At 37.3% G+C, this 18,158-nt stretch overlaps 1 protein-coding gene across 1 annotated transcript; it reads right to left on the reverse strand.

Moving 5' to 3' along the window:
- Positions 1-505: 505 nt before the first annotated feature.
- LOC118057372 (probable protein phosphatase 2C 41) lies at positions 506-2,821 on the reverse strand. Its single transcript, XM_035069930.2, has 6 exons — positions 2,615-2,821; positions 2,164-2,418; positions 1,717-2,025; positions 1,413-1,530; positions 1,092-1,315; positions 506-841 (listed from the first exon to the last, which is right to left on the reverse strand). The coding sequence occupies exons 2-6, from the start codon at positions 2,404-2,406 to the stop codon at positions 608-610; spliced, it is 1,128 nt and encodes a 375-aa protein (XP_034925821.1). The 5' UTR covers positions 2,407-2,418; positions 2,615-2,821; the 3' UTR covers positions 506-607.
- Between the last annotated feature and the right edge of the window lie 15,337 nt (positions 2,822-18,158).

An 18,158-nucleotide genomic window follows, 5' to 3' on the forward strand; every position in this document is an offset into this window, starting at 1 on the left:
TGATTTAATTGTCCTTAAATTTGGCTAAAAAGATAGCAATTGTATAAAAAAAAATTGATGATCAAATTATAAAAAATATAAACAGTATATCCATGGTGAAATATAAAGGGATGTGGAAATATTAACTCAACAATACTCGTCCCACATGTTTTAGTTTTTTACTTAGAAATAATCAACATGTAGAATTTGGCCTAAAAAAAATAGTAATTAGAGAAAAAAAATTTGAGTATCAAATTAAAAAAAAAAACCAATAAATTTACAGTTTTCTAGGTTTTTTTACTTGATAATAATCAACAAGTACGCACTCTACTTGCCTAATCCACTTCACTAGCTCTTCTGTAGCAGATTCTCTTGCTACCACGAATTCTATTATATTCTTTTCCTTCCATGTTCAAGCAAGTTAAGAATATTGAGGTGAAACACTAAAAACTTGACTAGTTTTGCAGTTGTAGATCAATTTAATGATACATGCAATATCAAAGGCAATAAAGATATTTAGGGGGCCTGAAAAAAACCATCTCATACATGTAAAACTCTTGGTCTATAATTCTTTACAATATTTACACGGACAGCAATCACTACAGTCGGTGGCTGAAGCTTTGTTTCTTTAAAAAGTCTCGATCATGTCAGCTTGTTTTGAGATCGTCAGAGGGGCAGCTTTTTGAGGTGGTGAAGGGTGAAAGAAGAGGCAGATGGCTGAGATATCATCCATGGCAATGCCTCTTTTCTTGTTCTTCCAAGCACGAACTGCGCATTCCACTAGCCTTTTAGCTGATTTTTCCCTATCAGGTGTTGAAAAAACAACCCGCACTGCTTCCTGGTTAGAGATCACATCCCATACCTATGAAAACCAAGAGGAAAAACACTTCAAAACTGTACAGATTCTTATTTGTTCACAAAGACACTAGAAATGCTGTAGAATTGCCATGAGAAGGGCTACAATTCATTCTGCTATCGTTCTTATCGTCTCTCTTACTCTACACTACCCTGTAGTTTTACCTGCTCGAGATGTCAGCAAAAGATGTAGAAAGAGAAGACTGAGGTGATACTTTTGTGATCATAAGAAAGATTGGAATCAAGAAAACACATACCCCATCAGTGGCTAAAATGACGAACTGGTCTCTGCTTGTGATGTTTCTTTGTGTCACGTCAGGCTCAGAAATGAGCCCAAAATCCTTTACACAGTGGTCGCCAAAGGCTCTGGATAATGCTAGCCCTGGAGTTTTACCATTTGGCATCCAGACCCTAAACACCCCGGGCTCGTCACGCAAACAAAACACTCTGCCATTGGACCTGGTTATTCGTTCAGCCTCCTCTGCAATCAATACAAGCAGGGAAATAAATAATCAATGCTCATATAATTATGCATCTGTGCAGGAATCTATAACTTGCGATAGGAAAGGCCAGCTGACCTGGTAAATTAGGCTTAAAATCGATGGTAAGCTGAAGGGGCACCAAACAGCCATCATCATCAGTAGTTGCCAATACAGCCCGCGAATCACCAACATTTGTTACAACTAGATGCTCACCCTGAACGCACCATTGCAACCAAAGTATCAGGCTCCTTTAAAACATGAAAAACTCTTAGAAAAAAGATCGGGCCGGTGAGATTTTAACTCGTGATCAACAAGGTTTTTCTGATTCTATGTTAAAGAACCAACTCAAGATAAGAGCTTAAAGCTGCCATGTTAGTTCTAGTACTACTGAGCACCATACCTGTTTAATGATTGTTAAAGCTGTAGAACCACTGCAAAAGGAATCAATCTCGGGATGCTGCTTAAGTTCGTGATCAATGGCTGCATAAGTTTTCAAGTAGGACTGCTTCCAAATATCGAACTGATGAAGGTTTCTATCTAAATCCATTTCGAAGTCCTTGCCAAGCGACGTCAATGAAAGAGTTTCTTGCCATTTGCATAGCAATGAAGAGGGTACAGATTCTCTAATCCTCTTAGAAATAAAATGGCCCCATGGGCCGTGCCCATCAAAAATCCCACAAAATATCATATCTTCTTGGCATCCAAATTCCTGTTTAAAAAAGAAGATCAAAACCATGTTGAGCAATTAATTTTCAATATTAAGAATCAGCAAGAACAATCCAAAAGGCTCCTATTTTACTCAAATCTTTTACGATGGTTTATGTTAAAATTAGCTGTGAATGCATACCTCCCACACAACCAAGGAATCCTGATTAATTCCTTTCTGCCCTCTCTTGGAGCAGACCGAGGCAAAGTTATTTGACTTTTTAGACTTAACAATGCCCGAGGAACTCAACATCAACTCATTCTTCCTCGCATCCTTTGCCAATGCTTCTGCAGCTACCCTTCCTGCATCTTTTCGAGAGTTTCTTCCTTTCTTGATTGATACTGTTCCAGCCAATCCATCGAGCAGAGATGGAAAAAGCACCATTGCTCCGACAACCTTATCATGCAACAAATCTCTTTATTTAACTTCACTGTAACTAAATAACTTCTAAAAGCACCTAATGATATGTTCTTATGCACGTTCTTTAGATGCAAACTATCTTAAGAAAGGTGAGTTAGAAGAAGATCAAATTCTCTATGATCATCCAAAAGTAAATATAAAAGAGAAGAAGAGAAGTAAGAGGAAATTAAACCTCGTAAACTATGCTCTTTAATTTGGTTCACAAAAGGAATGATCAGCTACTAGCCTGAAAGCTAAGACTTTAGCTTGACATCTCCTATCACCATCCAGTATCTGACGTCACTCCGGCAACCCGAACCTGTATTGCTTGAATAATCAAAGGCTACTTGATGCTTATACTCCATTTAAATTTGTATATTCTTTGAACTTGCTAGTTCATACGTATGTGATTTTATAGCCTTACAGCAACTGTGAGCTGCTTAGGAAATGGCCACCATGCCATTGCTCCATGTCAAGGTCAAGTAATGGGCACCTCGGACATTTCATGGCTGATTTTTCTTGGGACACCTCCTTGAGGTGAAGACTTGCGTCATGGCCAGTTTGGACATCCTTTTAGTTCATGCATGTCTATTGCTGATTAGATCAACAACATTAACATGCAATAGCTAGAATCAATTTTTTTTTTCCTTGATTTTTTTTTCTTTTATTCGACAAATGAGTTGTGATGGATCATGGTTTCTCAAATCAATCTCATTTAAGAGATAATGCGGAAAAATCATAACCCAAAATGAGACTATATCTTTTCGGGTGTCCAGCCCCACGACTGGATCCAAGCGCGACCACGCCTCTTTCCAATACTGGACTTGGCACAACCACACCCAACTCTACATTGGGCGAAGATGCGTCTATGCCCAGTCCCACAAGTGGGCCCAGGTGCGACCACGCCCAGCTCTACTTTGGGCGAGGATGCGCCCACGCCTAGTCCCATGCTGGGTTCGGGGATGACTACGCCTAACTCTATATTGGGTGTGGATGCGTCCACGCCCAACTATCTCTTGGGCTTGGGGCGTGAATTAAGCCCAATATCCCTTAGATTGGGTGTGAAGCTGAATAGTCACTTTACATTGAGCCCCTCATATCTTGAGCCTAAATTGATAATCATGATGCCCATCATAATACCATTAAATACAAACAAGCAGCCCATGCTTATATTAATTAGATGTAATAGCACGAGTAGTAGAATAATATTATTTTACTACTACAAGATTACATCTCTATCCCTCCTACGTTGCATAAAGCAAGTCAAGTCAAGTCAGGTGACACAGAAGGAAGCATGAATAGATAGGAAAAGTGAGGGGAGAAAAACCTTATACTCTAGGATAAAACACATTCATGGCTTCTTCTTCCTGAATTCTCCATCTTCTTCCCTCTCTTCTTCTCTATCTTCATAATAGCTTATTAATACTTCCATTAATATCTTTTGTTACATAAAAAATACCTAGTACTGACTTGATCTTCGAAGGGTCCTCCATCAACACCCTCGTGGGACTTTGTGCAGGTATTTATTCCAGAAAGAGCTAATATTCCCACAGAGAAAGATTTGCCCAAGTAAAAGCTTGCTTGGTCTTGAAGTGGAGGTCATTGAATACATTATAAAGGATGTGGGGTGATTCCAATGAATAATTCACCTTAGAAGATTCCCTGTGATTTTTATAACCCTATCAGTTGGCGCCATCTATGGGAACCTTACAAAAAGCTAATTACTTCTCTAGCAAGAAACTAAGCTTTGACTCGCGGTTCTATCTATTACACAACCATGGTAGATCTATTAAGAAGTGAGCATTCCTGCAGAAATCAAACTAACCACCGTGAGAGAGAAAAAGATCACCCCTCCCACCGTTCCATGCCGAATTCGTCCGGTTCATCCAGTCCACACTGGGAACAACATAGAAAAAGGGCTGAGGAGGTCTCAGAGCATCACCAACCTGCCCACCAATATCAGATGGAAGGCTCTCCACTATCCAATAGAGTTTAGGAAGCCAAAGTACCTAATGAGTATTTGTCCGCAAAGATAAGCTTAAACAAGTATGATGGACTCACAAACCCTTGAGAGCATATCCAAAATGTGAGGGGAAGCCTTGAGCTGGTCATCTATGGCAATGATATGATCTGTAAGATATTGCCCACCATCTTCAAGGGGAACATAAGGAGGTGGTATAATAACCTGAAGTCATGGTCAATCTTGAGCTTCCAAGACCTATGTGCCAAGTTGGTGGCACGTTTCAACACCAGCATCCCCACGAAGAAAAGCTCCACTGAATTATTTGGGATTGTCCAAGGCGAGAAGGAGCCCACCCGGCCTATCTAAGGAGATTTAATGAAGACATGCTTTAGGTGGAGGACTTACTGGAGCCCATAGCCTGTGAGGCTTTGATCAAATGAGTAAAAAATAAAGAGTTGTGGAAGTAACTCCACCCACAACGGAACAGAACTCTACTGAGGGTGAAGCGGATGATTGAGAGTCATAAAAGAGTGGAGGAAGCCTTGGCTGCTCGTAGAAGCTCCACTCATGTCCATAGAGGAGGCATTAATGATGAACCCCACAACAGGAATCGTTCCCTAGTCAGACGATAAGAGGTTAGGAAGAAAGGACCCCTTCGGGAACATCCTAATAAACTCAAAAGGGTCTATGGCCTTGTAAATGCAAATTACACTAACATCTATACAACTCTAAGAGTCCAAAACTTGCTTCAATATCCTTCTCCCTTAAAGCCCAATCCCAACCTCAAGTTCTTCAAGAAGTACTGCCAGTTTCATATGGAGAGGGGACATGAAACCAAGGATTATAACTCTATTAGAAAAGAAATAGAGAGGCTCTTGGCTCAAGGATACCTCAGACAGTTCTTAAAAAAATCATCTCAAGACGGGGATAAAGATGAAGTAAGATAGCAGGGACCAGCACTCCTTGAGATCCTAATCATACTAGGGGGCTCAGCAACCAATGTGGGTGTTGCCAGAAATAAGAGGACAAGGGTGGGGGATCAAGTTCTAATGGCAGCAAACCAAGAAAGGTTTTGGCATGAACCCATCACCTTCACCCCTATTGATGGACAGGGGATTGAATACCTACATGAAGATGCCTTGGTGATTTCCAATGTAATGGAAGGACACAGGGTTCATAGGATACTAGTGGATGGCAGCTCAGTGAACATCCTGTCAGCTGAGGCCATGATGAAGATGGGAATAGACGCCTCTAGAATGACTTCAGTACCCACACCCTTCATCAGGATAGAATGGACAACAGTGCACATGAAGGGAGCAGTGGGGTTGACTATCATTATAGGGTTTGTACCTTGTTATGTAACTCTCCAATAGACCTTCATGGTTATTGATACCCACCTCCCATACAATGCCATCATCGGGAGGCCACTGCTCCATTAGCTCAGCGTAGTAGTCAGCACTAAATATCTGACCCTGAAATTCCTAACCAGTAAAGGAATAGCACCAGTGAAGGAAAATCTAGAAGTCTCAAGAGAGTGTGTTAACACATGCCAAAAGGGCAAGAAGGCCATGTTGATTGATCGTCTTGAAACCTATAAGAAGAAGCTCGAGGTCAGAACAGAGGCAGCTGAAGAGCTGGTTGAAGTTTGTTTGGGGCCTAGAGACAAGAAGGCCATGAAAGTAGCTTGCACCCTGAACAACTAATAGAAACAAGACCTCACGAAGCTGCTGGTTTCACATAAAGGTAACTTTGCCTTCCGTCCAGAGGACATGCTAGGGATTAGCTTTGAAATAGCTTCACACCAGCTGAGTGTAAATCCTAGTTTTCCCCATGTATGTCAGAAAAAGAGAAGTGTGAAGGGGGACAAACAAAAGGCAATTGCTGAAGAGGTGGATAAGCTCATATCAGTAGGATTCATACGGGAGGTGACCTACCTTGAGTGGCTTGCCAACATTATGATGGTAAAGAAGGCCAATGATAAATGAAGAATATGTATGGATTTCACAGACTTGAATAAAACCTGCCTATGGGATAGCTATCCACTCCCTGAGATAGATAAACTGGTGAATTCAACAGCGAGGTACGAGTTTCTTAGCTCCTTGAATTCAAACTTCGGGTATCATATCATATCCCCATGTATCCAACTGATGAAGAAAAGACATCCTTTATAACCAAATGAGGGACCTACTGTTACAGAGTCATGCCTTTCGATTTGAAGAATGCAAGGGCATTACATACCAGAGGATGGTTAACAAAGTGTTTAAGCATCAATTTGGCAGATCATGGAGGGATATGTAAATGATATGTTGGTGAAAAGTATGACCTTTGAACAACACTTGCAGGACCTCAAGGAAGTCTTCCAAGTATTGGAGGACCACAATATGAAGCTGAACCCCTCCAAGTGTGTGTTCGCCATCCTATAAGGGAAATTCTTGGGCTTTCTAGTCAGCCATAGAGGGATCACGCCTATTCTAGAGAAGATACAAGTACTATTAGGCATGACTCCCCCCAAGACAATGAAGGAAGTACAATGTCTCACAGGGAGGTTAGCCGCTTTGAGCGGGTTCATAATTAAACTGGGGGTACAGAGTTTGCCATTTTTTAGAGTCTTAAGGAATGCCCCCAACTTCCAATGTACACCTGAATGTCATAAATCTCTTGAAGAACTAAAGATTTACCTGTCCTCCCTAAATGTTCTCTCTCAACCTAAAAAAGAAGAGACCATGTTCTTATACTTGGTGGTAGCAGACCGGGTTGTTAGTGCGACACTAGTCAGGGAGGAAAAAGGAGTATAACATCTAGTGTACTATGCTAACAAAGCACTACTAGATGCAGAAACCCACCACCTAAGAGTAGAAAAAATGGTATTGGCACTAGTGACAGCTTCCCGTAAGTTGAGGGCCTACTTCCAAGCACACCAGGTGGTGGTGTTGACAGACCAACCTCTAAGGCAGATTCTTCACAAACCGAACATGTCAAGATGACTAGTAAAATGGATAGTGGAACTAGAAGAATATGGATTGCAGTATGGGCCAAGGCCTACAATCAAAAGGCAAGCCTTGGCTGACTTTATAGCTGAATGTAGATTTGAAAAGGTCGCCACATAGGATCTTTCTCCCATTCCGAAGCTAGTAGACCTTGGGTCACCCGAGCAAATCTTCTCTCAAGATTGTTGACTCTATATGGATGGCAGCTCCACATAAGAAGGAAGTAGAGTGTGATCCTTTTTATTAGTCCAGAGGTGCAGGTTTACCAATATGGGCTCAGGTTTGGGTTCCTAACTACTAGCAATGTGGCCGAGTATGAGGCTATAATAGCAGGGTCTAGCAAAAACCCTGAAAGTGTATCCTCTACAGGTGCACAATGATTCCCAACTAATTGTAGGGTAATGCCAGGGAATCTATGAAGCTAGAGATTCGACCATGATATTGTATTCATAAAAGGTCAAAGCCATCCTAGCTCAGAAAGGCAGGGTAGTCAAGATCGTTAGAGTGCCAGGGAGAAAAATACACAAGCTGGCTTTCTTTCTAAGCTAGCCAATGCTAACCCGACAGAGCTCCCCATTGATGTATAGATTGAAGTCCTGGACCATCCCAACATGGAAGAGAGCAGTACTATAGCCTTTCCAATTATGAGAGCTAATGATTGGAGAACACCGATCAAGGAATACCTACTCACGGGAATTGTGCCTCTAGGCAAACTAGAAGCCATTAAGCTGACCAAGAGAGCAACGAGTTACCGTATGATTGATGGGGTCTTATATAGGAGATCCACATTACCACCGCTCCTTAAGTGCTTATCCTTAGAGAAAAGCATCTATGTTTTAATAGAGATGCACGAGGGAGTCTATGGATTGCGTGCAGGCTTTAAAGCCTTGGCTACCTAGGTTACAAGAGCAGGCTTTTATTGGCCCACCATATTACAAGATTCTAGAGACCCGGTGAAGAAGTGTGATGAGTGTCAAAGATTTGCTTCAGTGTCAAGGCAACCTTCAGCTAAGATGACAACAATCCCTTCCCTTTGGCCTTTCTGCCAATAGGGAATGGATATTCTAAAACCCTTTCCTAAAGCAATTGGGAGAAGATAGTTTATCCTAATGGCCATGGACTACTTCACTAAATGGGTGGAAGCTGAAGTATTGGATACATCACAGTTAACAAGGTAATCTCTTTTTTATGGAAGAATGTGATCTACCGATTTGGAGTACCCAAGATACTGATCACTAATAATGGAACCCAGTTCGACAACTAGAAGATGAGGGAACAATGTGAAAGGTTGTAGATTGACCACAAGTTCTCTTCGGTATCACACCCCTAGATGAATGGGTAAACTGAACTTACCAATCAGGTCCTACTTAATGGTTTAAAAAAGAAGATAAAACATGCCAAGTCAGAATGAGCAGAGTTTTTGAATAAAATCTTGTGGGCCTACAGAACAACAACAAAGAACTCAACGATGGAAACCCCTTTTCTCCTCACATATAGGACTAAAGCTATGATCCCAGTAGAGATTGGTTGCCCAGTGCTAGGTTATTGTACTTCTCTCCTTAGAACAATGAGCAAGAACTCAGAATCAATCTCGACTTACTAAAAGAGTCCAAACTCGTAGTTGCTGTAAAGAATGAGGCCTCCAAACATAAGGCCACCCAATATCACAATGCTAAAGTGAAGAACAAGAGTTTCAAACAAGGGGATTTGGACCAAGAAAGCTGGAAGCCACGGGCAGTAGAGAGAGAGTGGAGGAAAACTAGCTCCAAAATAGGATGGTCTTTTTAAGGTGACAAGGGTTGTTAAAGCCAACACCTATCATCTACAAGACCCACAAGGCTCTGACCTTCCTCATGCATAGCATTCAAACCACCTTAATTTGTATCATTGTTAAATATATAAATAAAGAATGCATATCTTTATCACTTGTGCTCTTATTTTATTCACATTCCTTTCTTAGGAATATTTCCTACCGATCCAATCGAGGTCACACACCCCTGTGGCGTCTGAGACCCACTACTCCAAAGTAGTAATAGGGCATCAATGCTTCTTTCTTTAGGGCGGCTGTCAGCACCCCCTCCCTTCCTTTTATCTAGCCTTTTCAGATGGAATCAAGAGTGCTGAAGCGGCCTTATCAAGCTGACATAGTCTATCCAACTCGGGTTGCAGACCCTATGTACAATTTGGGACCCATACCTCTCCTAAATAATATGAGTACCAGCCTTTACAACATCAAGAGTTCTGGGGTGGCCTTATCAGGCTCACACCATTTATTCAACTCAAGTTACACGCCATGTGTGTGATCCATGACCCACACCTATCCCGGATAGCACGGGTACCGACTTCTACAACATCAAGAGTGTTGGGGTGGCCTTCTCAAGCTCACACTGTCTATCCAACAAGGATTTTGACACCCTGTGTGCAATCCAGGACCCACACGTCTCCTGGATAACACGGGTACCCGCCTTTACAACATTAAGTGTGTTAAGGTGACCTTATCAAGCTCACACCGTCTATCCAACTCGGGTTACACACCCTGTGTGCGGTCTAGGACCCACACTTATCCCGGATAGCACGAGTACTAACATTTACAATATCAAGAAAGCACTAAAACCAGCCCTCCTATAGCAACAATACTTCCTATTGTTCCATACGGGGTTACACACCTTGGTGGCGTCTAAGGCCCACTTCTCCAAGACAATAGTGAGTGTCCAATATTCCTAAAAGGAAGAACTAGGAACAAATCTTGAAGCTTCAAATAATGAACTCTTTGGGAACACCATCCCCCATAATGAGGCCCTAACCAGGGTCACGATTCAATTAAGGTCAGTCCAAAATCTTTTTAGTCTTAAGTCTCCCTATTTCTCTAAAGATGAGCAGACTTGGGGGGCTACTGATGAGTCATGGTTTCTCAAATCAACCTCGTTTAAGAGATAACACTGGAAAATCATAACAAAAAATAGGGTTATGTCTTTTTAGCTGTCCGGTCTCACAATCACGCCCAACTTTAAGTTAGGTGCGGATGCATCCATGCCCAATCCCACGCTGGGTTCGGGGGCGACCACGCCCAACTCTACGTTGGGCGAGGACGCGTCCATGCCCAATCCCATGTTGGGTCTGGGGGCGACCACACCTAGCTATCTCCTAGGCTTGAGGCATGAATTAAGCCCAACATCCTTTAGATTGGTTGTGAAGCTGAAGAGTCACTCTGCATCAAGCCCTCTATATCCTGAGCCTGAATTGATAATCATGATGCCCATCATAATACCATTAAATACAAACAAGCAGCCCATGCTTATATTAATTAGATGTGATGGCACGAGCAATGGAATAATATTATTTTACTACTACAAAATTACATCTATATCCCTCCTACGTTGCATAAAGCAAGTCAAGTTAGGTAATACTGAAGGAAGCATGAATAGGCAGGAAAAGTAGGGGGGAACCTTATACTCTGGGACAAAACACATTCATGGCTTCTTCTTCCTGAATTCTCCATCTTCTTCCTTCCCTTCTTCTCTATCTTCACAATAGCTTATTAATACTCCCATTAATATCTTTTGTTACATAAAAAATACCTGATACTGACTTGATCTTCAGCGGGTCCCCCATCAAAACCCCCGGGAGACTTTGTGCAGGTATTTATTCCAGAAAGAGCTGATATTCCCTTAGAGAAAGATTTGCCCAAGGAAAAGCCTGTGTGGTCTTGTGTGGTCTTGAAGTGGAGGTCATTGAATACACCATAAAGGATGTGGAGGTGATTCCAATGAATAATTCACCCCAGAAAATTCCCTGTGATTTTTATAACCCCATCAAGTTTATATTTTTGATCAATTTGAGTATCCACATACAAAAAATTATTCTTTTTCTTCGGTTAAAAATATTTCTAAGTGGAATCAAAGAGATTTAAAAAGATTATCTATATGGGTTTAGTAATAGAAAACAGTTCTCTATTTTCATTTTTTTTCTAGTTTTTATTTTTTTTATATAGAAAATCAAGAAACATGTTTGTTTGTGAAAATGATGACAAATTTTTTCACTGAAAAATTAAGAAATATATCAATATTATAACTCTTTTCATAAAAAATCAAAACCATAATTTATATTGCAGAATATTAATTTTATTTCATTCAAATTAAAAACTATCGTGGAATAATTATATTGTAAACTAAAAAATATTTTTTTATATAAGACTTGTAATAAAAAATAAATTTATGATACTGACTAAAATATAAGAACATAAAAATTAATAATTCACTACCACATTTAATAGTTTTACCGACATAATTTTCTGTTGATATTCAAACTACCATTCCGTTGGCAAGAATTTTACTAACAGATTCATGGATGAAAATCATTCGTTGGTGAAAAAAATACCAATGGTCTTACAGATGAAAGATGCGTGCCAAAAATTTTTTTACTCACTTTAATATACCAATGGAATCATTATGTTGGTGATTGATAGTGGCATTTATTGTAATTTTATTTCAACCCTCTATAAAATACCAACAGAATTATTTTGTCGGTGATGTAACAGTGTTGTAGTGACATATGAAGTAAAATGTTTCAAACTCTATGGAAGATACTAGTGGATTGTGTCTGTCGTTATATCTGTCTATAATAATTAAAATATATATTTAAAAAAAAAATCTTTGGACAAAAAAATAAAATAATTAAAAAAATAAAATTGTATAAAATTCAAGTATGTAAAAATAAATTTGAATAATATAAAATCCAAATATTCATTACAAATTTATATTTTCAAATAAAATTAAACTAGAATAATGGTGGCACTGGAGGAGGAGGAGGTTGGTTGCTCCTAGAACCAAATGGCCAAAAAAAGGGCGCGCACACACCCATCTATGATCTCATATCCATGACCATGCAGCCGAGTTCTTCATAATCCGCTGAGAGTCGTTTATATTTTTTAGTGACATGGGTCGTATGTTCTTGCAAGGCCGCAAACTTCTGAGACTGGGTACTCGATATCGATTACGAGCTCCTAACAGTTAAGACACTATGGGCCATCCGCAAGTTCTCGGCCATAATATTGGAGAGTCCGTATACCTAATTTATATCAAGTCCACTAGACAATCCTGCCTCCATCCACAAATCCAGATCAAAATTCAGGTGGGTTGAAGGATCATTCTCGTGTCTCTTCCTCAACCGACTGTTACATGTCTCCTGAAAATAAAAACTAAAATTATCAAATTCAATTCAAGAAAATAATAATTTACAAAATAAAATGGTTGAACGAATATACCATAAAATGTTGAGCGCAGTTGTCGATGAATTGTTGCATCCCTTTTTAGCGGTCTTAACTTCACACGTGTGTCTCCTTAAAAGCTCCATTGGGCTTGGCTCACGTCTAAGAGTCATAGCCTGTAAGAAAACAATATTGCAAGTTAAATATATTTATAAATAAAAACAAATTAATTAAAAATAAACGTGATTAAAATTAATTTTATCATCCGCTATGCATGCGAAACAAAAGGAACGGAGCTGCTAGTGTGTGTGGTAACCAAGTCGTGAATTTGTCGGCTCTAGTTCCCTGCACCGGACTGCAAGCGTCATTTGAAACGCTCGGATGCCTCATACTAAAAATCACGCAACCTACATGATAAAAATGTATTCTGTATGAGTTAAAGACAACTGAAATTTTAATATTTAAAATAAAAAATAATTATCATATTATTTTCATTGTTACCTAGTTGCAACATAATTCACTCAAAACTTCTTTGCAACATTGTCATTTTCTCTATCCTATCCAAAATTACCCTTGCAATAACAATTTATAAAAAATAAATCAATAATCTAAATAAAGTAAATGAATTTACATAAAAAAATAGTTAAAATTTTAAGTTAACACTAATGTATCGACATGAGGTTTCCAATCAAGATATTTGAAAACCTAACTCCATTAAAACAATAAAATCTTCATTGATGATTTAAATACCGATGTTATTACATTGGTGACCTCAATGTTTGTAAACCTTAAAATCAATAAAATTAATGAAATATTAGTTGTTCATAAATTGTTAAACACAAACCAACTCAAAGCAAAACAAATTTACATTGAAAGGTCATCCTTCAAATGTGCCTCGTACTTATGGGTGAATGAATTCCGCTATGAAGGGACATTGCCTTTATGCTGTGGAACAACACTCGAAGATGCCACATCATGAGTCGACACAAGTGCCTCTTCTTGGTCGGCATCTAATGACATGTTGTCATCATCGCTGCTAAAAGAACTAGTTGTGATCATGTGCTCACGACATACAATTGATTTTTCTCTACGCATTGACATAAATTTTAAAAATATTTACATAATTAATTTTGATTTAAAAAAAAAAATTCAGCAGCACCTCCTCTATGCTATAAACTACCCAGAATTTTCAATCCTACAAATATACAAAATATGTGTTACAAACCAGTTGATTTTATTTTATTTTTACCAACAATTTTGGATTATTCAATTTTATCTTATTTTCAAAGTGATAATATTTTTAATCCTAAATTGACAGGAATGTTTTATAATTAAATTTAATCCTATATATTCAATTGACATTTATACTACAAATTTGACAATAACAATTAAAATTCAACAAAACAATAAAACAATATTGCAATGTAAACAATAAAATAGAAAAAATATATATTTAATTCTATATATTCAATTAACATTTATACTACAAATTTATCAATAACAATTAAAATTCAACAAACACAATAAAACATTATTGCAATGTAGACAATCAAATAGAAAAAAATAAATTAATCCTATGTATTCTATTAACATTTATACTATAAATTTAGCAATAAAAATTAAAATTCAACAAACACAATAAAACATTATTGCAATGTAGACAGTAAAATAGACAAAAAAAAAATACAAAAACAAATATAAGCTTTAGGAATGAAAAATGCTTACCTTAATGGTGTACTTAGTTTCAGATTTTATCTACATGTGATACAAAAAACAAAAATACATTGCTATTTAACAAAGAAAAAAAGATAAATAAGAAAAAAAATACATCAAAAAACTCACCATATATACCTGTTGATTGTGTTGAGAGGAAAAGCCTTATATTCTACTTGAAGATGTTGAGAAAGGAGAGGATTGAGAGAGTGAGAGTAGAGAGAATAGTGTGAGAATTGATAGAATTTTGAGAGAGTGAGAGTTTGTGAGAGAATTGAGAAAATGAAGTTTTGGTGTTCTCAATGGGTTTTTATACCTTGTTTTTACCGACTAAATCATCAATGGTATATAAAATAATTTTATTTTTAATTAATCAATTGGTGATTCCCTCGGTAAATTCACCTTAAAATTTTCATTTCGCACTAAAATTTTCAAAAAACCCTCCAAATGTTTAGCAATCCGTTCATGATTATGTCGGTAAAAAAGTAAACAATACATATTCAGATATGCATTAATTAACAAGACATTGGAATTCACAGTCTATCAATAATTCTTTTCGAAACTTGACATTTACTCAATGAACTTTAATTTCCATCACCAACATAAGAAGGGGAACAATTTTCTTCACCTCCAGAATACACCGATGGACAAGATCCATCGATGTACTGCACAGTGAACATGGTTAGGGAGAGAGGAACAATTTCCTTCGCCTCTAGAATACACTAACAGACACAAACCGACAAACATAAGGCATTGGAATTCACAGTCTATTGGTAATTCTCTTAGGAACTTGACACTCACTCAGTGAACTTTAATTGCTATCATCGACATGAGAAGGGGAACAGTTTCCTTCACCTCTAGAATACACCAACGAACAAGATACATCAGTGTTTTGCACGATATTTCCCTTTGTGTTGTTGACTGTGAACAGTGCTAAGGGGAGGGGAACAATTCTCTTCACCTATGGAATACACTAATGGACACAAACCATTAGTGTTTCCATCGGTGTGCTGCACAGTGAACAATGCCAGGGGGAGGGGAACATTTCTCTTTGCCTTTGAAATACACTGACGGACACAAACCATCGGTGTACTGCATAATGAATAGTGGCAGGGAGAGGGAAACAATTCCCTTCGCCTCTGGAATACACCAACGATTTATGCTTGTCGATGTTTCCATCAATGTACTACATAGTGAATAGTGTTATCGAGAGGGAACAATTCCCTTCACCTCTAGAATACACTAACAAACACAAACCGTCGATGTTTCCATCGGTGACTACATAATGAATGATGCTAAATAGTTTATGTATTCCCTATCTATCCATCATGCAAATACTGAAATTGAAAGTTGATCGCACAACACAATAACAGAAGTTCACATAATAATAATAAAATAAATACTTCTTTGTTGAGAATTTCGTCAATAAGTTCTCTTTTAGCCTACTCCCTTTATGTAAAATGCTTCTCGTCCATTCAACAATTATGTCATAACCGGCCTCACTTAACCCATAATCTAACTTGATGGCAAACACATGTGCAATGAACGATAATTTATTATGATTTGTGCAGCCATTTCATAATGGTTCGTTAGAATCTTTTAGAAGATAAAAAAAACCAAACAGCGTCTGCATTAGGTTCTTCATCTATGATTGGACATTGACCAGCATGGCCCTGATTCATTCTTATCCCATCCATAACCATAGTCCTATAAAGATTATTTTTTTCAGTTTCAACTCCATGCACGTTGCTAGCACTAGAAGTTGATTCAACCATCCTTTCTAGTGTGCATACCAACATAGGTATTCCTCCATGAACCCTTTATGTTGAAGATGCATCGTTATAATATCTGGATCGAAAAACAATTTATTTTTACACCTTTTGCATAGACACCTAATACCACCTCCACTAATATTTTTTAGAATAGATGTTGCATAATTAATAAAACCTTGAACCACATTAGAATAATACATCCTTCGCAATCATTGGAGTGAATCTCGATACATCTATGCACGATCATCCATGACTTCTATTGAACCTATAAATATCAAATAATGATGACAATAATATGTATTAATTAATTACATTAAGTAAATAATCAACCTACTTTCATACTTCTCTTAATTCATTATCAATTATGTATGTACATATAAATTTGTACACATTAGTTTACAGAAATTACAACTCGGCAATAAAATTGACAAAATATAAAATGAACCTATTAAATAAGCCATTATTTATATCATCACAGCACACCTAAGTCGGTAATTCGATATAAGTTTCAACAATTTACAAATAAATATAATTTTACAAAATCTAAAACAAACTGTAACATGTACAAAATCATGTATCCATACAATAAGTTTGTTTGAGAAAAAACAATAAAATAAGTAAACACCCAAACAAAATGCATATACTAAAAAAATAAGCAATAAAAAAATTGACATTTCAAAATTGTGTTCAAATTTTTTTTTTAAAAAATGGTAGATTTACTTACTTAAAATGAAAAATTCGCAATAAAAGTGCTACTGTGACGGGAAAGGTCGAGGAATGATGAGTTGTGTTGAGATTGAAAGGGTGGAGAGGGGATCTGTTAGTTAATTGCAGATTGAGGGGGGGTTGTTTAGTTGTAGAGGGGAAGAAGGTGAAATAGGGGAGGGGAGGGACGACAAACATGTCATATATTAACTATTATCGATGAAATTATCGACAAAATGTTTCTGCCTATCAATCCATTGGCAATTCTGTCAATATTAGTGACACGTCACTATATGATTTTTCCTGTTTGAATCCAACTGTAATTCTGTCAGTAAAAGCATCCATAAAAAATTACACGTTATCTTACTCTTTTATTTTTTTAAATTCCTTTTATTCCAGCTGAGATTTCCTCGATATTTACCGATAGAAATATTCCATCGGTAAATATCAATAGAGTTAGTGATGAAATCAATTCGGTCAGTAAATATGATCACCTCAAGATATCGATTGATTTTTTTTGTTAGTGATTTTGTTTATATTTGTAAATTTTCTAGTAGTAATTTATCTCTTTATATTGCTAAAAGTGCTTGTTTATAAAAGAAAAAAAAATGTATTGTTCATGGCTGTTCTTCATTTAAAAAAACTATATATATATATATATATATATATATATATATATATATATATATATATATATATATATATTGAAGTATTGCTATATTTCTGAAAGACCTCCTACTCTTATTGAAGTTGAATCCAAAACAATAAAGTGAAAAGGATAATCATTTATCAATTAACTACACATGTCAAACTTTAGTATTGTTTTATTTTATTAATCTAACTCACAATCAATCACATCTTCAGATCAACTTACACGTCAACAAAGCTAAATTTTGTTGAACGGTCTAGCTATTTTTCTAAACAATAGAAACAAATTTAACCTAACCCCGATGGTATATATAATTTAAGGAGGGTATGTTCTCCATCGTAAACTAAAATAAGATTTAGTTTGATGTCATGACTGATCGTGATTTGTTGGTTATATAAACTAAGTACTTAATTTACGAGTAGATTTTGCATGAAGTCGGTCAAAAAAATATATAAAGTAATGAGCGATGAGCTCAGTGCAATTAAAGTAAGATTAACATATGGGTAGGAGAGCAAGGGGATTAAGATTGTATTATCTTCAAGAGGTGCTAATAATTAAATAGAATATATAGCACCGATTACACAAAAAAAAGCAATTTTTTTATCACAAAGTTTCTTTGAAGATGAAAAGAAGAAAAATTAAGAAGTTGGTGCTAACCAACCTAAGTTTTATCACATTGGTGATAAAATATTGTGAGTGCTCCTGCATATTCATGATGCCAAACACATGGCTGGTGTTTAAC

The sequence above is a fragment of the Populus alba genome, chromosome 10 (genome assembly GCF_005239225.2).
Source record: "Populus alba chromosome 10, ASM523922v2, whole genome shotgun sequence".
Taxonomy (NCBI): Eukaryota; Viridiplantae; Streptophyta; class Magnoliopsida; order Malpighiales; family Salicaceae; genus Populus; species Populus alba.

Bases quoted from the DNA above. Each gene is read 5' to 3' on its own strand.
- LOC118057372 (XM_035069930.2), bottom strand. From the start codon at position 2,406: ATGGTGCTTTTTCCATCTCTGCTCGATGGATTGGCTGGAACAGTATCA. The intron at 2,026-2,163 runs GTATGCATTCAC...TTTTTTAAACAG, and splicing joins ATTCCTTGGTTGTGTGGGAG to GAATTTGGATGCCAAGAAGA. The intron at 1,316-1,412 runs GTCAGCTGGCCT...TATTGATTGCAG, and splicing joins TTTTAAGCCTAATTTACCAG to AGGAGGCTGAACGAATAACC.